General features: G+C 47.8%; 2 protein-coding genes across 3 annotated transcripts; one reads left to right on the top strand and one right to left on the bottom strand.

Annotated features, from left to right (window-relative positions):
- Positions 1-1,870: 1,870 nt before the first annotated feature.
- Positions 1,871-10,524, bottom strand: Cib3 (calcium and integrin binding family member 3). Of its 2 annotated transcripts, XM_021170874.1 has the most exons (6): positions 10,474-10,524; positions 10,294-10,328; positions 7,723-7,834; positions 4,557-4,704; positions 3,014-3,209; positions 1,871-1,892 (listed from the first exon to the last, which is right to left on the bottom strand). In XM_021170874.1, exons 1-6 carry the CDS (start codon positions 10,522-10,524, stop codon positions 1,871-1,873), a joined length of 564 nt encoding a protein of 187 aa, XP_021026533.1. The 2 variants fall into 2 exon arrangements, with proteins under 2 accessions (XP_021026533.1, XP_021026534.1); XM_021170875.1 differs by lacking the exons at positions 7,723-7,834; positions 10,294-10,328.
- A 6,984-nt stretch (positions 10,525-17,508) lies between these two features.
- Fam32a (family with sequence similarity 32 member A) lies at positions 17,509-20,816 on the top strand. The gene is made up of 4 exons (XM_021170015.3): positions 17,509-17,652; positions 17,733-17,874; positions 19,723-19,776; positions 19,979-20,816. Exons 1-4 carry the CDS (start codon positions 17,579-17,581, stop codon positions 20,045-20,047), a joined length of 339 nt encoding a protein of 112 aa, XP_021025674.1. The 5' UTR covers positions 17,509-17,578; the 3' UTR covers positions 20,048-20,816.
- Positions 20,817-22,762: the final 1,946 nt, after the last annotated feature.

Here is a 22,762-nt window from a genome sequence, read left to right as displayed (position 1 = left end):
GTACATTATTACACAAACAAGCCTTACAGCCACAGTAGCCATCGACACTCATGGAGACTCACACTGGGGCTCTGTGCGAGGGGCAGGAACCATGTCACTCTGTCCCCACCATGACCACACCAGGCTCAGCACTAGCCTACTTAGTGGATTCCAGACCTATGTCAACATTTATCTGAGCTTGGTGGTGATGGTTGCATGCCTTTGATCCAAGCACCTGGAAGGCAGAGGTGGATCTTTGTGAATTCAAGGCCAGACTGGGCTATAGAAGGAGTTCCAGGACAGCCAGAGCTACACAGAGAAACGCTGTCTGGAGGGGAGGGGCATTTTGAGTTGGGCAGATGACTCAGGTAAAGGCACTTGCTAAGCCCCAGGATCCATGGTAGAAGGAGAGAGCCCATTCATACAAGCTGACCTCTGACCTCCATACATGCTGTGGCACACATGTAACTCCTCCCCACCAATGACATAATAAAAAGAATGTAGGACCAGTGTGAACAGCCTCTGAGGAACAACAGCCAAAGTTGTCTCTGCATCCTCCTGTATGAGAACACAGATGTACATATGTATATCCCCCCCCCCAAAACACAAAGGCACCTGCACAGGGTGTGGATGTCAGTAGGAGTCCTCTGAAGGGATTCCTACATTAAAGCACTGTGTGATCTTTGATGTGCATAGGCCTCTCTGGGCTCATTTCTTCACTTAGAAGGTGGTGAAGACAGCAGTTACTTCTCAGGGGAACACAAAAAAGTGACAGGGAGGGCTGGCTTTTGTTCACCATCACTATCACCACCACCATCATCATCATCAGTTAACACAGGGTCTCATTACATATCCCTGGTGTGCCAGAATAGCCTCTGCCTCCTGAGTAACAAGATTAAATGTGTGCCCCCACCAGACCTGGCCTATTTCTATTATTTTTTTGTTTTGTTTTGATTCGGATAGGGTCTCTCTAGATAGCCCTGGCTCTCTTGGAATTTACCATGTAGACCAGGCTATCCTCAAACTCACAGTGATTTGCCTGCCTCTGTCTCCTGAGTCCTGGATTAAAGGTGCGAGTCAACATGCTCCAGCCAAACCTATTTTCATTTTTTTTTTTTTTGGAGGTGGTGGGGGGGGGTTCGAGACAGGGTTTCTCTATATAGCCCTGGCTGTCCTGAAACTCACTCTGTAGACCAGACTGGCCTCGAACTCAGAAATCCGCCTGCCTCTGCCTCCCGAGTGCTGGGATTAAAGGCGTGTGCCACCACGCCCTCTATTTTCATTTTTTAATGTGTATATGTGTGTTGGTGCAGTTGCGCATGGAAGCCAGAAGAGGGTTTCAGGCCTGCTGGAATAGGAGGTTCAGGCAGTTGAGAGTCACCACCATATGACTACTAAAAGCCAACCCAAGGTCCTCTGCAAGAGCAGCAGGTACTATTGATAGCTTTGAGCCACCTCTCCAGCCCCAGGATCACTGGGTGATCGGTCTGGCAAGATTCTGGGTGACTGGATTGTGTGGTGGGATGACTACTTTTTCAGCAGGTAGGTGCCCTAAATAAAGGCCCTGGAACATCCTTGGGCTCCTGGAATTCACAAGACATGGATGTGTGAGTAAAAAATGAGGCAATCCTGTGCTCAGGCTGCCCTCTAGATAGGAGCTGTGGTGTGACCTTGGACTTCCTCCATATGCTAACTGTGAAGTTCCTGCCCCTCTAGAGCTCTAGGTCCAGAAGTCGTCAGTTGTATGAATCCAAGATGGCAACCCAGAGTGGGTGCAGCCACATCAAAGACCACACAGCAAAAGGCAGAGATCCTGAGGCAGTTTTGATTCCTATTTATTCAGAGAGCAGAGTAGAGATGAGTGAGGGCCATGTCTTGTCCTCTGAGCACGTCAGATGCGGATGTGGAAGGTGCTGTGTGCAAAAAGTAAAGGTGTCACTGACAGCTCACAGACAACACCCATCAGGTCCCCAACACCCCCTTTCTACACGCAGAGGCAGGCAGGGACCCACAGGCCTGAGAACCCCCCAGAAATCACAGATTTTCTTGTCCCCATGGGACTTCTTGGGGCCAGGTGTGAGGCCAGGGGTCAACCTTGGGGTCATTCTACAGGTGGCTCCCACAATATGTTCTTTAAAATATTTACCTATTTGTGTGTGTGTGTGTGTGTGTGTGTGTGCAGCATGTTATGTGAAGGAGCCTGCAGAGGCCAGAATAGTATGCCAGGTCCCCTGGAGCTGGAGTTGTGGACAGTTTCATGCCATCACGGGGGTGCTGGGAACAGAACCACGAGAGCAGCCCCTTCTCCAGACCACAAGACCTGTTCTTATTTGATTGATTTTGGGTTTTGAAGACCCTGGACAACTCTGTAGCTCATGCAGCCCTGGAACTCACAGTAATCCTCCTGCCTCAGACTCCTGGATATCTCAACTACAGATATGTGTGCCACCATGCCCAGATCTCCTTGGGGATTGTAAGCACCTACCTGGATAATATTCACATCCCAACTCCCTTCCAGACTGGCTGTTGGACTAAAAACTGGTAGTTGGCTACCTTTGAGCCTCAATTTACTCATCTGATAAATGGGAGTGGCTAGGCAAGTAATGGCTCAAGCCTTTAATCCCAGCAGTCCAGAGGTAGAGGCAGGTGGGTCTCTGTGAGTTCAAGACCAGCCTGCTCTATATAGAGAGTTCTAGGCCAGCCAGGGCTACATAGTAAATATAAGCAAAACCAAATCAATCAATCAAACAAACAGAGGATGCAGCTCCAGGTTCTAGTCTTCTGACTGTATTAACTATGTACCCACCCCCAGCCCTACAGCTGAGCCTCTGACCCTATCCCAGAGTGCTGAGGACCATTCACAGTAAAACTCTGTGGCAGTTGATGGGAACGCTGCTTCTGTCCACAGGAGATGCTCACAGCCTCCTAGCTATGGACCTCAGGCAGAATGGGCTGAAACTGGAGAAGCTGGGGATGTTCCCTGAGGCCTCTGATGACACAACAGGAATTCTCATCGCTGGGTTTGAACCTTTACCTGAGGAAGTCTGGAGCTCGCAGGATCATATTTTGGAAGTCCTCCAGGGACAGTCGCCCATCTTGGTCTCCGTCTGCTTCATCCAGCACCTTCTCACAGACCAGGGTCACTTCCTCAGCACTCAGTTCCCCACGGGTCAGCCTGGTCACTGTCTGCTCCAGGTCCCATGCGCAGATGTAGTTGTCATTGTTGAAGTCTGTGAAGCCGACAGTAGGGTGGGACACCAGGCAGCAGAAGGACACATCTGTCCCCCATGTTTGGAACTGTACATGGATACCCAGAACTCACGCAGCAGTTATTGAGCACCTACTGATTACCCTACAGCTTCGCACCCTGGGCACTGAGAGCCATTGAACCAGTGTGACAACTGTTTATTTTACTTAATGCGTGTCAGGCACCATGATTACTGATCTTCTCTTACTTCAGCATTTATGGAGTGCCTTCTGCATGCCAGGCACTGCGACAGCTTTTTTATTCATTCGGTTTATTGAGTGCTTAATGTGTCTCAGCCAGACACCCTGAATTCATTTCACAGTTTTACTCAACAAGCATTTGTTAGTGCCTTCTGCTTACCAGCCATTGGGATAACGTCATTCACAACTGACTGAGCATGCACAGTGTGCCAGGCATATATATAACTGCTCTTCACTTATCCATACATTCAGCAAATATTTACTGGATACCTACTATGTGTTAATTTTTTGACATTCATTCACTTAAGTATTTATTAAGTACATACTATGTACCAGGCATTGTGATAGCTGCTTCATAGTCATTCTCCAGCTTATCAAGCATTTATTGTATGCCAGACCCTGTGGCTGTGATTTTTTTCATTAACTCCCCCTACACATGCTGAAATAAGAAATAATGTAAAAGGTTGTTTTCACATTACAGAGCTGCCCATATGCTCCTGGCGACCTCCACAGCAGATATGGCTGAGGTCATACACAGGAGCACAAGTGACTCAGTCAACAGATGAACCATCACCTGTGGGAGCTGTGAACTGTTGGGGCCTGGAAGAGTTTTCCTGGTTCATTTACTGAGCAACTACAGTGTGTTGGGTACTACAGCATCATTCTTCATTGATTCACCCATGAGTATTAAATGTCTACTATAGGCCAGACTCTGAGAAAAATGCTGTTATTCCATATGTCCTCATATTGAACATTGAATATTGTGCTCTGAAGAGAGACAGATGGGGGCTCCTGGGTGGCATCTCTTGGTGAGGGGCTGGGGCCATGGCTCCAGGGTGCCTAGAATCCCCCAGTGAGGGGCTAGGGGCATGGCTCAGGGGTGGAACCCTGCCTAGAATTCCCCAGTGAGGCTGTAGATTATAAGCAGAGGGCACAGAGAAGCAAATGTCCTGAGGCTGGAAGCATTTAATGAATTCAAAGAAGGATGAGCCTAACATGGGTGAAAGAGTGTGCAAGGAGGTCTGGGATAGGGTGGAGGCCAAGGCTGTGTGGGTACTGGAGTCCCTGGGGAGACAAGCATTCAACGGTTTCCTTCTGGTTCCCACCCACAGGGCCCTCCCTGTACGCACCATAAATCTTGAAGGCATAGTAGGCCTTCAGGTCCCGTGGAGCCATCTCACTCATCACTGAGAACATATCCAAGAAATCCTCTAAGGTCATATGACCATCCCCGTCTTGTGAGAAGACCTGCGCAATCCTCTGGCGGAAAGGGTTATCCTAGGAACAGAAAGGCAGGTTTCTGCTCTTCAAGGCACCTCCAGAGCCCACAGATGTCATCCATGCCCCTACCCAGAACCCAGGGACCTGGGACAGGAAGTCAGGCAACCGTACTCCTCACATATGTGCACCCCATTTCCAGTTCTACAAGATGCTTGTGACCCAATGAAGCCAATTAGAAGCTGACATTTATCTAGCAGCTGTAACAGACCTGGGAGGGGCATGTTACTCAAGCTAACCAATCAGAGGCTTTCTGAGGAGGTTGGAGGCCTATGTAAGCCTTCAGAGACTACTCCTTGACTTTTCTAATTTGTGTGTGTGTGTTTCCAGGGTTAGAAACAGGGCTACACACATGCTGAACAAATACCCTACCACTCAGCTATATCCTCAGTGTGTGTGCACACTCCCTCTCTTTAATCTGTTTTAAAATAATTTCTTTTCTATTATTTGGCAATTATATCCACATATATTGTCTTTTTAAGATAAATTTAGGGCCTGGAGAAATGGCTCAGGGGGTAGGAGCACTGACTGCTCTTCCAGAGGACCTAGATTCAGTTTTTATCACCCACATGGTGGCTACAAGCATCTGTAACCCAGAATCCAACACCTTCTTCTGGCCTATGCAGACACCAGGCATGAATATGATGCACAGACAGATGTGTAGACAAAGCATCCACATGCATACAATAATATATTTTTAAAGAATAGAAAATAAACCAGGCAGTGGTGGTGCACAGCTTTATTTCCAGCACCCAGGAAGCTAAGGTGAGTGGATCTCAGTGAGTTTGAGGCCAGCCTGGTCTACAGAACCAGTTCTAGGACAGCCAGAGCTACACAGAGAAACCCTGTCTCTAAAAAACAAAAACAAAACAAAGACCTGAAGCACACAAGTCAAAGTAGCCTTGGGAAGTCCCTGAAACTGACAAGATTCTCTAACCCTGTCTTCCCCAAGAGCGTATATGCTCTAAGAACTACTAAGAGATGCTCTTTAACAAGCTGGGCTGCTTAAAAGAGGCTCCAACCTGAAGAGGTTTAGATCAACTGAGTCACTTGGAAAGAACACTAACACCCTAAGCTGTCTGCAGACTATACAGTGAGCTCCAGGTCCCCAACTTTTCGAGTTGTCACCCACGCTGGGGTGGGCTTTGGTAATGCACTTGTCTTGGATTCATTCTGCTCCAATAAGGAACATGTGGCCCTGATAGGCTCATATATTTGACTTCTTAGTCATCAAGGAGAATCACTATTTGAAAAGGTTTAAAGGTGTGGCCTTGGAAGAAGTGTGTCATAGGGCTTGGAGGAGCTTTGAGGTTTCAATATCCAGGCCCAGGGTCTTTTTCTTCCTGCAGATCCAGATGTAGCACTCTCAGCTACTTCCCCAGCACCATGTCTGCCTGTGTGATGCCATGCCCCCCACCCCACCCCCCGTCATGATGAAACTAAACCTGAAATTGTAAGCAAGGCCCCAATTCATGCTTTCCTTTATTTGAGTTTCTGTAGTCATGGTGCCACTTCATAGCACAATGACCAACACAGAACCCCAAGAAAAATCACTGGTTCACCAAGTTGGGCTTTGGTAATATCTGTACTTTGGTCTGTCATCTGAGGTTAGTACATGTTTATTCGTGTTTCCCCAGGATAGATGTCTCTCATCATCTCTGAATGACACCATAAGAGGTGTCAGATCCCCTGGGGTTGGAGTTGCAGACAGCCCCCCCAATACATATATATTACCCTCTCCCCAACATTCCCCCCATACACACATATTGCCTTCTTTACACACACACACACCCATTCCATACATACACACACACATCCCCACACACCTACCCACACATCCCCAAACACACCTCCATATTCCACACACACATTCACACATACTCACATCCCCCACAAAACATTTACACACACATATTTTATACACACAAATTCCCCACAAAACATTTATACACGCACACATATTTCCCCCCACACCACATTCCCCACAAAACATTCACACACACACACATACACACACACACACACACACACACACACACACGCACATTCCACACACATACACCTCACATTTCCCACACACATTCTGACACATAAACACACATTCCCTCTCCATTCCAACATACACATTCCCTCCACATTGTCCCCATACACACACATCCCCCACATTCCACACTCATGCACACACATCACCTCCCACACACACATCCCTCTACACCCCCATTTACTCCACACACATTCCTCCTTTAATGAGCATAGTAAAAAAAAAAAAAGTGCCCATTAGACATGTAAAGATAGCTTAGTCAGCTCCCCACTACCCCCAAGGCTGCCCCTGAGAGCCAGAATGCAGTGATATCACACACTCAAGATAACCAGACCCAGTCCTAGAACCCCATGATGCCCACTGCACAGCATATAAGCAGAGACCAAGAGCAATGCTCTGCTCTGCACATCTGGAGAGAGGCCACCTTGATCTGCCCAGTGGCTGGAGAGTTTCCTCCAGGATCCTGGCCCTCAAATCAGAGACTTCTGTTGGACATTGGACTCCATAATCAGCTAAGACATGTCGCAGCATGGGCGATCTGCCTTGGGAGACAGGCTTAGGACCTTAGTAAGAAACTTAGATGTGAACCTTGTGTGATGAACCTCAGCAGAGTGAAATACAACTTTTGTGTGTGTGGATTCAAGACATGGCTTCTCTGTGTAGCCCTGACTGCCCTGGAATTTGTTCTGTAGACCAGGCTGGCCTTGAACTCAGATCTGCCTGCCTCTGCCTCTGTGTCTTTCTGATCTACCTACAACCCAGACTAACTTCAAACTTAGAGACTTGCTTGCCTCTGCAAGAGGTCTGAGTCCCACCATGCCCTAGCCCATGAATGCCCTTTAACCTTGTCCTTCTTATGTGTGCCTCTTGGAGCCCCCGTTTTCTTTTCTGAAAAATGGAGGTACCCATGACCACATAGGAAAGCAGTAGAGACGTTTTCAGTCTGCTTCTGTTCTTTGTCCACAACCCAGGATTACCTTCAGCTCTGGCATGCTGCCAATCAGCTCATAGGGCACCTTCACCTTAGGACTGGTCGTGTAGTCAAGAGGCACCAACTGAGGGGCCAGGTCCTGGTATCGATAGAACAGCCTGGTATAGGGAAAGAGAAACCGGGAAAGGCTGGGACCAAGAAGCAGAAGGGATTTGACCCTCTTCTTGTGCATTAACAGTCCTCACTCCACAAGGTCAAATGCTGGTCCCCAGAAGCCTCATGCATGAGTCTGAATCTTGAGTGCACCAAGCCAGAAATAGCTACCCCTGTTTCCCTCCTCACAGACAAGGCCAATGTAGAGCAAGGAAGTAGAAACCAGGCAAGAAGGAAGAGCTTCCTGGAGGAAGGGACATTGGTGCTGGGCTTAGAAGTAGGAGTAGGAGTTCACCAGGAAGATGGAGCTAGAAGAAAGAGATGCTAATGGTTGATCATTCCACAGCCAGTGTTTGAGGGACCTGGATATATAACCTATACACACCATCATTACCTCACAGGATCTTGCTTCCACTGCTCCTCCACTCTGAGCCACCACTTCCTTTGCTGTCTCTACTCTAGGAGGCAGGCTTCCTCCAATGGGGCAGGGGACAGACAAGCAGCTAATGCTCATGTTCCTAATGTTTTTGCTCCCCAAGTGCTGGGGATGATGGGCTTGTGCTGCTTCTGGCTGGATTGTTTAAGGTAACATACAAAACACTGGCCAGCACACATACAAACTCCCATACAAACAACTCCTCACCTGCCTCCAAGAGACCATCTTTGATACCTCTGATTTCTTTTTTTTTTTTTTTTTTTTTTTTTTCGAGACAGGGTTTCTCTGTATAGCCCTGGCTGTCCTGGAACTCACTCTGTAGACCAGGCTGGCCTCGAACTCAGAAATCCGCCTGCCTCTGCCTCCCGAGTGCTGGGATTAAAGGCGTGCACCACCACACCCGGCTGATACCTCTGATTTCTGCAAGCTACTAGGAACTATCTCGGGCAAGGATATCCCTGGGTTTTCTCATGACTACATACCTGAGAATAGCTGGAGAGGAGGCTCAGTTCTAAAAGTCCCCTCCCCTTGTCAGGAGTCCTGTGGGGGAATGCCCTGAGTGTTTATCTTTCCTTTAAAAATATTTTTATAGCTATGTACTTATTTGTGTGTATGTGTGTGCATGCTACAGCACAGGTGTCAAAGTCAGAGGACAACTTGTGGAAGTGGATTCTCTTCTACTATATGGGTCCTGGGATTTGAACTCTGATCCTCAGGTTTGGCAGCAAGCATCTTTGTTTGTTGAGCCATATTGAGGACCCACAGAGTTTGTCTCTTTTTGTGCCATTCAGTGAGTTCCTCTCTCCTCCCAGCCTTGGTTACTTTGTTTAACAATCTGGTAGCCTGGGCCAGTCAGAATGCCACTCATCAGGACTCTGTCCATCTGCCCTGGGAACTGAAGTTCTCCTTGCCCAAGCCTCAGTTTCCCCACCAGTAATCTGATCGTGATGGCCAAAGTGACCTTCCAGTAGACCTCATAGACAATGGGCTGATGGGTGAGAGGTGTACCCATCAATAATGGATGCCCTGTACCCACATAAGAGGGACTCGGCCTGATGCCCCACAGCTGAACCGCAGCCGGCTTGGGTTTCACAGATAATGGTCCAACAGACAGAAGGGTGTCATGGGAGTTTCATCTCTGTCCATCAGGCTGGGCTCAAGTCAGGAACCTGCAGTCACCCAAGGGCTGCCAAGACTCCCCCACAATCTCCTTGCCACTTACTGCTGAGGGCTGAATCTCAGCTCTGCAGTGGACTCCCAACCTCAAAGGGCCAGTGTGCCTCTCCAAGGCTCTAGCACCTTCTGTGGCTCCCTGCTACCCTTAAGTAAAAGGACAAGTTCCTCAGTACAAAACCTCAGCCACTATGACAGGGTGTGACTTCTCAGCCAAGTCTCTGCCTCAGTCCACTGACCTTGAGGCAACACCCACATCAAAGCATGGTGGTACAGACTTGCAAGGCAGAGGCAGGTGGATTTCTGTGTTCAGGGTCAGCCTGGTTTACAGAAGGAGTTCCAGGACAGCCAGGGCTACACAGAGAAACCCTCTCTCTCAGTGAAAGAAAGGAAGAAAGGAAGGAGAAAAGAAAGAGAAAAGGAAAAACAAGAGGACCCAATATGGCAAATGACTCAAACAACCCGTCTGATGACATGGGTTTGACCCCTAGACTCACATGGTGGAAAGAGAGACTGGGAAACTAGACCAGCTATTTAGTCCCAGAACCCACTTAAAGGGGCAGAAAAAAAATCAACTCTGCCAAATCTCGTCTAACTGCTACACACACACTATAGCACATAGTCACACATTTGCACACCCGCACACCATGCCCCCCTGCAATAATATGTTTTTAATTGCAGCCAGCTACAGTGATCCTGTGATCTCAGCACCCAAGAGGCAGAGGTAATTTTGAGGCTAGGCTGGGCTCATTCTCAAGCAAACAAAACAAAACAATAGCAAAAAGATTGCACAAAGGCCCAGCAGTGACTAGAAAGTTGTTTTGGGATGTCACCTCCCTTCATTCCCCCACTGACCTCATGATCTCCTTCCTCGTGAAGAAAGTACAGTCCTGTGGGGAGAGAAACCAGCTTGACCCAGACCTGCCTCTGGGTCATCTCCCCCTGTGCCCCTCTACACACTCCAAATCCACACAGACAGCCTGATATCCCAAACCGTGCTGTGCCAGCCTGGTAGGATCCACTGCGCACACCCACCTGGTATTCCTCCAGCTGCTCATGACTAAACACAGTCTGCTTGTTGCCCATGCTGCAGACTGCAGCCTTGAATCCACTGGAACTGAAATTACAGGTGGCTCCTCGGGAGCACCCCTGCTCATAATGTTTGAGCAGATGTTCCTGCCCTGGCTGTCACCTGCCCACCTATCCAGTTGGTTGCCCCAAGCGTGGTGAAGCTCAAGTTACAGCCTGGCTCTCTGGGCAACCTTTTGAATGTGTCCACAGGTGTGGAAGAGGTCTGTGAGAGGTCACAGAGAAGCCATTCTGTCTGGAACACCTTCAACACCTTCAAGGGAAAGCCATGCACATACCCCAGTTTACATCCTAGCTTTTCCCCCCTGCTAGCTGTGTGGTCTTGAGTAATTGCTTGTGAAATTGAAATTATATTACCATCTATAGGATCAGTGTGAGGGTGACAGACATATTGGATGTGGCAGTGTGTGACTGTGGCTGAGACAGGAGACTGAGGATTCCTGTGCTTGCTTCCCTCTCTGCCTCTTCTCTTCTCCCCTCCCCTCCCCTCCCTTCCCCTCCCTTCTCTTCTCCTCTCTTCCTCTCCTCTTCTCTGTCCTCAGCCGCCTTCTTCTTCTTCTTCTTCTTCTTCTTCTTCTTCTTCTTCTTCTTCTTCTTCTTCTTCTTCTTCTTCTTCTTCTTCTTCTTCTTCTTCTTTTTTGGTTTTTCAAGACAGGGTTTCTCTGTGTAGCCCTGGCTGTCCTGAAACTCACTTTGTAGACCAGACTGGCCTCAAACCCAGAAATCCGCCTGCCTCTGCCTTCCCAGTGCTGGGATCAAAGGCGTGCACCACCACGCCCAGCTTGTCCTCAGCCTTTACTCTTTCCCAGTCATTTCTGGGTCCCTTCTTTAATGAGGACACTGGCAGACCTAACAATGCATCACTAAGCAGAGGCTGAATAACACCTTGTGCCTCAGTTTACCTATCTGTACAATGAGATTGTTCTGCTTAGAGGAATATCTGTGACTGTGAAAAATACCAATCTGAATAAATCCATTCAGAGCCCCAGTCAAGACTGCTGTCATCTTCTCAGCACCTGTAGCTTATAAAGAAAGAGCCAGCCGGGTGTAGTGGCGCACACCTTTAATCCCAGCACTCCGGAGGCAGAGGCAGGTGGATTTCTGAGTTCGAGGCCAGCCTGGTCTACAAAGTGAGCCATGGCTACACAGAGAAACCCTGTCTCAAACCCACCCCCCCAAAAGAAAGAACCAGAAGCTCAGAGATTCCAGACACTGCCTCAGGAACACACAGCTTCATAGGTACAAGGGTAAAGATCTTAAAGGGGCTCACACTCATCTCTGAGGCCATGTTGCTTGGGTGCCTGAGACCTTATTTATTTATGTATTCATTCATTCATTCATTCATTCATTCATTCGTGTGTGCGTGTGCTTGTGCGTGTGTGTGTGTGTGTGTGTAAGTTTGGTTTCTAAAACTGTGATAAATAGCATGACCAAAAATAACTTGGTAAGGAAAAAGTTCATTTCATCTTACAGCTTACAATCCACCATGATGGGAAGTGAGGGCAGAAGCTCAAGACAGAAACCCAGGGGCAGAAACTAGAGCCAAGATGCTAGAGGAGTTCAGCTGGCTTGCTCTTCGGGGCTTCCTCCTCCTCCTCCTCCTCCTTCTTGAATTTATTTTACAGTATGTATGTATTTATGTGCACTATGTGGTGCCCACAGGGATCAGAAGAGGGTCATCAGAAACTATAGTTACAGATGGCCGTGAACCACCATGTGGGTGCTGGGAATCCAACCGCATCCTCTGCAGGAGCACCAAGTGCTCTTAACCTTGTTATGCTCTTGAGCTTGCTTTCTTATTGCACCAGGTACCATATGCCTAGGGTCTGCACCACCCACAGTGGGCTGGGCCCTCCCACATCAGGTCTATCTGATGGCAGTATTGTCTTACTAGAGATCCCCTCTTTCTAGATGACTGTGGCTTGTGTCAAATTGACAAAACAAACAAACAAACAACAATGACCTGAGCAGCACAAGGTGAGAGGTCAACTCTTAGTAGTTGCTTCTCTCTTTATACCATGCGGCTCTACAGGATGGAGCCCAGGTCATCAGGCTTAGTGCCAAGAGTGCTTACTCAGCCATCCAACTCCTACAACACCTCTTTGTTCATGTGAGGTGCCCAGATGCTGGCAGCTCTCAGGCAGAGTCCACAAGTCCACCTCCTGCTCCCTGGGTCCCACTACCTGGCTTTAGGCAGTGACCTGCTGTCCCCTGCAGGTGTAACTTGGAAAGGCAGGTGCCACTGCCTCCCTCCTGTAGATGGATTCTTTTTCCCACCATGCAAGGCCACTTTAGTAAGGAAGATGAACGAGGTGGTGCATACTTGTCAATGCAGTAGTTGAGAGATGAAGGCAGGAGGATTTCAGGTTTGTGGCCAGCCTGGGATGCAGAGTAACAATTTTGTAACATCAAGAAGCAAGAAAGGGAGTCGGGGCATGGTGGCACATGCCTTTAATCGCAGAACTCAGGAGGCAGGGGCTGGTGGCTTTCTATTAGTTCAAGGCCAGCCTCGTGTTCGTGGAGCATTCCAGGACAGCCAGGGATATATGAGAACTTGATAGGTTTTGTTTGGTTGGTTTGGCTTGGCTTGGCTTGATATTAGCCATTGATGCTTTGCCTGCCTTTTGTCTGTGTGAGGGTGTCAGATCTTGGAGTTATAGACAGGTGTGAACTGCCATGTCGGTGCTGGAAATTGAACCTCAATCTTCTGGAAGAACAGTCAGTGCACTTAACTACTGAGCCATCTCTCCAGTCTCATCCCACAGTGTTTTAGTCAGTTTCCTGCACTGTAACAAAATACCCAACATGGAATACTTATGAACACACACACTTAAAAAAAACCCTTAAGGAACTTCCAGCTATAAAACCTTAAGAGAAAGTGCAGGGCTGGTGAGATGGCTCAGTAGGTAAGAGCACCCGATTGCTCTTCCAAAGGTCCGAAGTTCAAATCCCAGCAACCACATGGTGGCTCACAACCACCCATAATGAGATCTGATGCCCTCTTCTGGTGCATCTGAAGACAGCTACAGTGTACTTACATATAATAAATAAATAAATAAATAAATAAATAGAAAGTGCAGAACAAATTCAGGAACCTTTCCATTGATTTAGTCAAAGCTGTGAGATCAGGCTCAGAAAGGTCTAGCATTTCACAGGTTTCCAGCAAGTGAAGGCAGAAACCACAGATGAGGAAGTGGGCTGTGTGAGACACTGACAAAGGTGTGGTGTAAGAGCAGTTGTGTCATTTCAAGTATATGTGTAGAGCAGGTTTCAGAAGCAGGGTTGGAGGAAGAGTCAACAATCTTGGGGAAAGGAATAGGGTAGTTTGTAGCATGTGTTTTTAATCCTAACACTGAGACAGCTGAGACAAGAGAATTGTGAAAAGTTCCAGGGCAGCCCAGGCTGCGAAGTGAGACCCTGTCTCAAAAGCCAAAACCAAAGAAAGGAGGAAGGGATGGGCCTGGGGCTTGGTTAACAGAGTGTACCACATAAAGTAGGAAGGTAGAGGCATGAGGATCAGGAATTCAAGGTTATTCTTGACTACACACACACACACACGAGAGAGAGAGAGAGGAGAGAGAGAGAGAGAGAGAGAGAGAGAGAGAGAGAGAGAGAGAGAGAGAGAGAGAGAAGCAGGAGCGGGTGTTGGATCCCCTGGAGCTGGTGTTACAAGTAGCTGTGAGCCATCATGCGGGTATTGAGAACAGAGCCGACTGCTGAACCATCTCTTCTGCCCCAACATGTGGAATTGAAAGAAAAGAAAAGAAAGGGAAAGGAAAGAAAAGAGAAGAGAAGAGAAGAGAAGAGAAGAGAAGAGAAGAGAAGAGAAGAGAAGAGAAGAAAAGAAAAGAAAAGAAAAGAAAAGAAAAGAAAAGAAAAGAAAAGAAAAGAAAGGTGAGGGAGGGGAAGACTGAACTCATCTAAGCAGAGTTAGAAGAGTGGTTTACAGGAGCCTGGGGAGAGGCTAAATGTCACACTGTTGCAGATAGGATCAATAAGTTCAAGGGATCAGTGAGCACAACACCTGATTATAATTGGTGACATTAGATAGTTAATTTTTGTTTTGTTTTGTTTATTTTGAGACAGTCTCACTATGTAACCCCTGACTGGCATAGAACTTGCTATGTAGAGCAGGCTGGCCTTGGATTTACAGAGATATCTTTATGGCTCTATATCCAAGTGCTGGGATTAAAGGTGCACACCTCCAAAGGTTTGAATTTTTTATGCACTCTGTACATGTATGGCCTGGAACTTGCTGTGTAGACCAGGCTGGAACACGTGCCTTGATTCTCCCGCCTCCTTGTGCTCATCTGAGTACTAGGATTGTGGGGCTGCAGCATCACACCTGGCTAGTTTTGAATTTTTTATTTTATGTTACTGGATTTACTTTCCTTTTTAAAAGTGTGCTGTGTTCTCCCTGTGTGTGTGCACCCCTTGTGTACCTATGGATGGTTGTGAACCACCATGTGGGTGATGGGAACTGAAACCTGGTCCTCAGCTCTTAACTGCTGAGCCATCTCTCTCCAGTCCCTAGTCTTAAAAAAAATTAAGGAGATTTTAAGGGTTTTCAACACACACACACACACACACACACATAACAGGGCTAGAAAGATTTCTCAGGCAGGACCTGAATTCAATTCCCAGAACCAACATGGCACCTCACAAGAATTTGTAACTCCAGTTCCAGGGCACCCAACACCCTCTTTTGGCCTCCTTGGGTATCAGGCATACACATGGTGTACTTAGATACATGCAAGCAAAACACTCATACACAACATATATATGTTTTATGTATAAAACCATAGAACACAGAGAGAGAGACACTCTTAAAGCCAGAAAGAAAGCCTTTATTGTTGGCCAGAGGCTGCCTGGTGAACTTCCCATGTTGTGCAGCCCCAAGGCTCACAGTTCTTTGTATTTAATGCACAAAAATCACGTCTTGGTTGAGATACTTTAGTTAGCAAGAATAGCAAGAAGCAGAAGTGAAAGGCAAGGTTGGTATATTTAGGGACTTTCCTGGATTCTGGAACTATGGACTAGATTTTTGATGGATTAGATCTTTGTTCCCATTTTAGCAGGTGTTGGTCCTGGGTTTTAAGGTCAGAATGGTGCTCTCATTTTGGTTCTGGAGTCTGATTATATATATATAATCAGGGTGGTTCCCAGGCTATGGTCCAGCTAGAGTCCGACAATTCGATAATTGTTTACTCCACAATGCTAAATGTCTTGGCTGGTCTTCAGTATATGCTGGAATCCCAAAGAAGCAGGCTCTAATGTCAGTGAAAGTACAGGATACACTATAAAAAGCTAGGGCAAGCAGGCATCAGCTGCCAGAAAAAGGTGTGGCCCAAATTAAAAGTGGATTTTTCCATCTCAAATGATCTGGATTAAAATGGGATCTTCCCACTTTAAATGATTTACTTAGAAAAAAAATCCCTTACAGGTGTGCCCAGCACTTGAGTTTTATTTAATTCAAGATGTAGTCAAGTTGTAAACCAAGAATAGCCATCAGATATAGAATAATAAGTGAGCCTGGTGTAGTGGCTCAGGCTTAACATCCATAACTAAGGGAGTCACAAGCTTCGGGGCTGTATAAGGAGAGCCTCGCACAGAGAACCTCTCACAGAGAGAGAGCCTCTCACAGAGAGAGAGAGCCCCTCACAGAGAGAGAGCCTCTCACAGAGAGAGAACCTCTCACAGAGAGAGAGCCCCTCACAGAGAGAGAGCCCCTCACAGAGAGAGAGCCCCTCACAGAGAGAGAGCCCCTCATAGAGAGAGAGCCCCTCACAGAGAGAGAGCCCCTCACAGAGAGAGAGCCTCTCACAGAAAGAGAGCCTCTCACAGAGAGAGAGCCTCTCACAGAGCAGCAGTAGGGGCCTGATTCCCTGCACACACAGTGGAAGGAGCAAACCAGCTCCCACAGTTGTGCTCTGACCTCTACTTGCTCTACACAGCACACAAATAAGTAAATGTAACCTCCCCACTCCCCAAAATTGCTATAGAAAACAAAAAAATCCCAGCACATCTGTGATCCCAGTAGTTGGGAAGTAAGGTTGCTGGGCATGGTGGCACACACCTTTAAACTCAGTCCTTGGGAAGCAGAGGCAGGTGTATATCCCTGAATTCACAACAGCATGGCCTACATAAGGAGTACAAGGAAGCCAAGGCTACACAGTGAGACCCTGTCTCAAAACAAACAACCAAAAAAGACAGTTTAATCGTCTGCTACATAGCAAGCCTGTCCTCTATAAAACATCAACAAGACAAGCTAGGGCAGTGGCACACACCTGCAGTTCCAGTTTTCTGCATGCTGAGTCAGAACTGCAGCAAGCTGGAGGTCAGAGCAGTCTACACAGCAAATTCCACGTTTATCAGACTCATTTAGTGTCATGACACTTCTGCCCTCAAACTCACAGAAAATAATTGTTACCATTGAGATGACTCAGCAGACAAAGGCTCTTCGTCTATAAATATGACCACATCAGTCTGATTCCCAGGAACCCACAGGGTGAGAGGCCTGAGAGTACTGCAAAGTGTCCTCTGTCCTCCACATGTGCGCTCTGGCATGTGTGTACACACACTCACATACACGTATACAGGTAAGTAACTTTTAATGTAATTTTTAAGATTTATTCTTGCTTATTACTTATTTCGAGACACAGTCTTTAGTTCTGGCTGACCTGAAGTCACTATGTAAAACACGCTGAATCCAGAGATCTAGAGATCCTCCTGCCTCTGTCTCTGGGGTGCTGGGTAATTGTAATTTTCTAAATTGTAAAAAAAGTAATTAAGTAAATAATGCCACAAAGCAAAAGTGGATGCCCATAAAGTCAGAAATGGACGCCCAAATACGAAGTGTGGCTTTAGGCGAGCTATGTTGTTGGACAGTTGCCAAGGCTACCTGAGACCGGAAGTGTGCCCTTACTCTGAACCCTGAAGACGCGTGCGTCCTAGCTGACCAATCAGAAGGAAGCGAGGAGGGCTTCGGCCGGAAGTACTGTTTGCAAACAGGAAGTGTGGCGGAGCTCTCGGGACACGGCTTGCGAGCGCTATGGAGGCCTACGAGCAAGTCCAGAAGGGCCCCCTGAAGCTGAAAGGCGTGGCAGAGCTCGGCGTGACAAAGCGGTGAGGCCCGGGAGCCCGCGGTCTGTCCTTGAGGGCCGACCCCCAGCTCCGGCCCCTCTTACCGGCCCCCTCTCTCTCAGGAAGAAGAAGAAGAAAGACAAAGACAAGGCCAAGATGCTGGAGGCCATGGGGACGAGCAAGAAGAGCGAGGAGGAGAAGAGGCGCTGCCTGGACAAGCGCACGCCGGCGCAGGCAGCCTTCGAAAAGATGCAGGAGAAGCGGGTGAGGCGGGCAGAACAGGCCGGCTCCCACTGCCCGTGTAGCCCAGGCCTTCTCCCAACTCCTGGTAGCCTGGATTGGTAGCCCTGCCTAAAGTAGTCTTCCTATCAGCTGTTAATGCTGGTCAAGTCCATTGTTCTTAAGTTACCACAAAGTCAGTTTCCATGACAATTCGCTTTCGTAGCTTCAAATGTACTTTTGTTATTTGAAGGTTGTGTGTGTGGATGGAACCCAGGCTCTTCTATAACCCTCTATGTAGGCTACAGTTGGCCCTGAACTACTGCCTCAGCTTTTTAGTTCCTGGAGAGGCTGGTATGGCCCACAAGGCCATACTAGTTATTTTGGGTGTTTGTTTGTTTAGTTTGCTTTGAGACAGGTTTTCTTTGTGTAGCCTTGGTTGTCCTGGCACTATCTCTGTAGACTTGAACTTCTAGGATGCAGTGTTACAATGTGATAACCCTGTTGAGAAAACCCAGGAAGGCACCATCTCCATCTAACAAAGGGCATCAATTATGTACTGGAACTCCCACAGGGTTTCTGGGATGTGTGGGTCACCTTGCTGTCTCGCAGCCAATTGTGTTCTCTGGTCTGGTCTAGCCTGTACTTCAGTGGAGTGTTTTGTTTTGTTTTGTTTTTTGCCTCTGCAACTGAATAACGACACGGGCTGGCTGGCTATGGTCCTGTGGCCCTTCTGGGCACCCTAATTGACAATTTGATACAAACTAGAGTCCCCTAGGGTCTGCCACCTCTTCCTGCTGTCGTTGGCAGCTCTGGTCCTGAGTGGAAGATTTTATTTATTATGTATGCAGTGTTCTGCCTGCATGTCTGTATGCCTGCAAACCAGAAGAGGGCACCAGGCCTCATTATAGATGGTTGTGAGCCACCATGTGGGCTGGGACTTGAACTCAGGACCTCTAAGAGAGCAGTCAGTGCTCTTAACCTCTGAGCCATCTATCCAGCCCTGGGTGGAAGACGTTGGAAATTTTATTTATGTGTGTGAGTGTGTTGTCTTCTTGTGCTGTGCTGCCAGAGCAGGAGCCGAAGGCAATGCAGCTTGGACTGTTGGAGCACACACTCAGGCATGGTGCCTCCTCAGGCTCCTTCGGGGTACTATGAGACCTGTAGGGGGGTATGTGAGATGGGCTGGGTAGAGATGGGGGTACTGCCAACCTGGTTCACTGGTGTAGCCTGTCTTCTACAGGACTTCAACGGACACCTGTACACACTCACTGACCACTGTGACATTCCCATAGGGTGTAGTAGGTGTGGAAGGGTGTCATTACAGAAAATTATGAGCCACCATTTGGTGCTGGCTCTGAGCTGAACTCAAGATCTTTAGCCCCCAGAGTTTGGGTTTTGAACCGTGTAACAGCAGAGAAAACTGAGCGTGAAGCATGCTCACTTCCATGTATCTCTGCTCTTGACTGTGTTGTGGCCCTTCAGTCTCTGCCTTCACTTTCCCTCTTTATGCTGTAAGGTGAAATAGCCAGCCAGATAGGCCTTCTCCCCCAAGTTGCTTTCCTGCCTGGGTATGTTGTCATAGCAACAGAAATGAGAGCTGGAGCACTGAGCATGCACTCGGGTTCTGACCTTCCTACCTGGGGTCTCTTACTCCAGAGAGGAGTCTGCTTGTGTGGGACATGGCTCCAGGCCACTCAAAGCCAGTTCCCAGCTTTTGGCAGGATCTGCCCATTAGGAATACTGGGGTTGTAGGGAGACTAAGCAGGGTCCCTCCCAAATATAGCAGCAGCTTTGGGCACCAATGAACTATGGCTCCCTACCCCCATCTGTGCAGCTCCAGCCTGGGCTGTGTCAGTCATGGGGACTCACTCTGGTTTCTTCTCTCTCCAGCAAATGGAAAGAATCCTGAAGAAGGCATCAAAAACCCACAAACAGAGAGTAGAGGTGAGCCCTGCACCTGTCGGCAGACTGAGTCATGGGGGGTAGCCAGTGCCCAGACGGTGCAGCTTGGACTGTTGGAGCCCACCCTCAGGCATGGCTTGTTTTGGGTGCTGTGAGACCTGTGGTGGAGTAGTATGTGAGATGGTCTGGGTGCAGGCGGCGATACTGCCATCTGGTTCACACTGATGTGGTCTATCTTCTACAGGACTTCAACCGACACCTGGACACACTCACTGAGCACTATGACATTCCCAAAGTCAGCTGGACCAAGTAACCTGCCCCCAGTGCCAAAAGGCAGAAGGCCAGGTTGACGATGTTTTGTCCCTCCGTGTTTTCTAGAATGTTTTACACCTGACTGGTGCATCTGCTGAGACCAGGTTTTCTGAGCCTTGATTAAAGTCAGGGTGTCTTTTCACTGGGTTTTGGTTTTGGGGTAGTTCCCTTTCCTGTTTGGACAACAACATTGTAGATTGACATGCTGAGGTCATTTCTGGGTGAAGGCCATGGAAGGATGGCTCCCTTCCCACCCCCATCGCGGCATCTGTCTTCACTTACACCACAGTGCCAGAACAGAAAGCTCATGTGGACCACCACAGAAGTTCCCACAGTGCTGCTCTATTTTGGGCCACCTGGACATCAGATTGCATCTGCAACATCACTTGAAGCAAGAGTGGGACACAGGACACAGGTCTGCAGCACACAGCCTGTCCCACAGTCCACCCAGTGGACTGCCATGGCAGATGTTGCTAATCTCAGTTCTCAGTGATGGCACTTGAGTTTTTTAAGTATGTGGCATGTGGCATAAGCCTGGTTGGCATTCCTGGTCTAAGGATACCAAATGCTAGACGTGGCCCAGGCAGAGTGCCAGCAGACATGGTGTAATGGTGCAGATGCTGCAGAGCTGTGGCATCTGAGGGACTAAGGGGACCACTTGAAGAGTTTCTGCACACACTGTTGAGAGATACAGCTTCTTTTGCCATAGATACTGAAAGAATAACAAATCAGTGGAGCTGACATGTCTGGAATAAAGTGAATACCAGTTATGGAGTGTGAATGTTGTCTGTCCTGGCTGTCCATCACAGGGACACCTTTCCATTCTGCTAGTGTTCCTGAAGAATGAAGAATGCACTCCAACTCAGGTTGTGAGACTTGGCTGCAAGTGATTTTACCCACTGAGCTATGTCACAGTCCAGGTGGACTGTGTTCACACCTGAGGGAGATGGTGTGTGCATACCTTGTCTCAAGTGTTTAGGACCATTGTGGATTTGGGGATTCTTCCAGATTTGGGGAATAGGGAACACAATGATTTTTGTAATATGTAATGAGGTGTTGCAGTGACTCACAGGTTTGCATACATTTGATTTGTTTGATTTGCTCCTGTGCACATAGCCTAAAGTCATATTAATTTTTTTCTGTCTTCAAACATAGCGTACAATATAGTCTTTTTGAAGAACTTTGTGCATGAAACGGATGTATGAGATTTTCTTGTTTGGGGTTTTTTGTTTGACTTGGAGTGGGGTTGGGGGCATGGGGTTGGCTGTCCTGAAACACTATGTAGACCAAGCTATCAGATTCTCTTGCTTCTGTCTCTGGAGTGCTAGGATTGAAGGCATGCACCACCATGCCCTTTTTTGCTTCCTTTACCTAGGTTCTATAGCTCAGGCTGCCAATCCATAGCCTTACCTAGAGGTTAGCAAGATGGCCTGCATGCCTGAAGACCTAAGTTCAAGTCCCAGGATCCACATGCTGGAAGAAGAGAACTGATTCCCACAAATTGTCCTTTGAACTCCACATACGCATACACAATACACACAATAAATATTTAAATAAAAAGTAAGGAGGAGCCGGGTGTGGTGGCACACGCCTTTAATCCCAGCACTGGGGAAGCAGAGGCAGGCGGATTTCTGAGTTTGAGGCTAGCCTGGTCTACAAAGTGAGTTCCAGGACAACCAGGGCTACACAGAGAAACCCTGTCTCAAAAAAACCAAAAGGGGGTGGGGATATAAGGAAATGGGGTAATATGATCAAAATACAAAATATTACATGTATGAAAGTGGCAGAGAAATTAAAAAATTTTAGACTGGGTCTTACTAGATAACTCTGGCTGGCCTGGAATACAGATCTGCCTGCCTCTGCCTTCCAAGTGCTCCTAATATTTTTAAGTTATGTGTCCATGTGAGTGTGTATGCATGAGTGCAGGTGTCCACAGAGGCCAGTGGTTACGAGTGAATACTGGCCTGGAGAGATGGCTCAGTGGTTAAGAACACTAGCTGCTCTTTCAGAGATCCTGTGTCTCACAAACATTTATAATGGGATCTGATGTCATCATCTGGCATGCAGGTATTACATGCACATAGAGGACTGATATAAATATTTTTTTTAAAAAACAAAAATAGGGCTGGTGAGATGGCTCAGTGGGTAAGAGCACCCGACTGCTCTCCCAAAGGTCCGAAGTTCAAATCCCAGCAACCACATGGTGGCTCACAACCACCCAATAATGATATCTGATGCCCTCTTCTGGTGCGTCTGAAGACAGACAGCTACAGTGTACTTACATATAATAAAAATAAATCTTAAAAAAAAAACAAAAAAACAAAAATACTGCTGCAGTCCTAAAAAAAACTGAAGGAGGCTGGGGGGGGGGGGGGAAGGGGGGGAGAGCGGAGCTCTTGCTACCCAAACTGAAAAACTGGGTTTGATATTATCTGGTACCTACATGATGGAGAGAGCTGACCCCTGCCACAGTACAAGAACACACAAAGTATAAAAAAATAATAATAATAAGCCCATGGCGGGGGGGGGGGCGGTGTTGATGGGCTCCTTTGATTTCTCGGTGTCAGAAAGGTTAAGAATGGCAGAATTTGCCGGGCGGTGGTGGCGCACGCCTTTAATCCCAGCACTCGGGAAGCAGAGGCAGACGGATTTCTGAATTCGAGGCCAGCCTGGTCTACAAAGTGAGTTCCAAGACAGCCAGGGCTATACAGAGAAA

The sequence above is a fragment of the Mus caroli genome, unplaced genomic scaffold (assembly GCF_978045245.1).
Source record: "Mus caroli unplaced genomic scaffold, Mus_caroli_1 scaffold_10, whole genome shotgun sequence".
Taxonomy (NCBI): domain Eukaryota; kingdom Metazoa; phylum Chordata; class Mammalia; order Rodentia; family Muridae; genus Mus; species Mus caroli.
The sequence above is the reverse complement of the archived record's forward strand: the minus strand, read 5'-3'. Positions and strand labels throughout refer to the sequence as shown.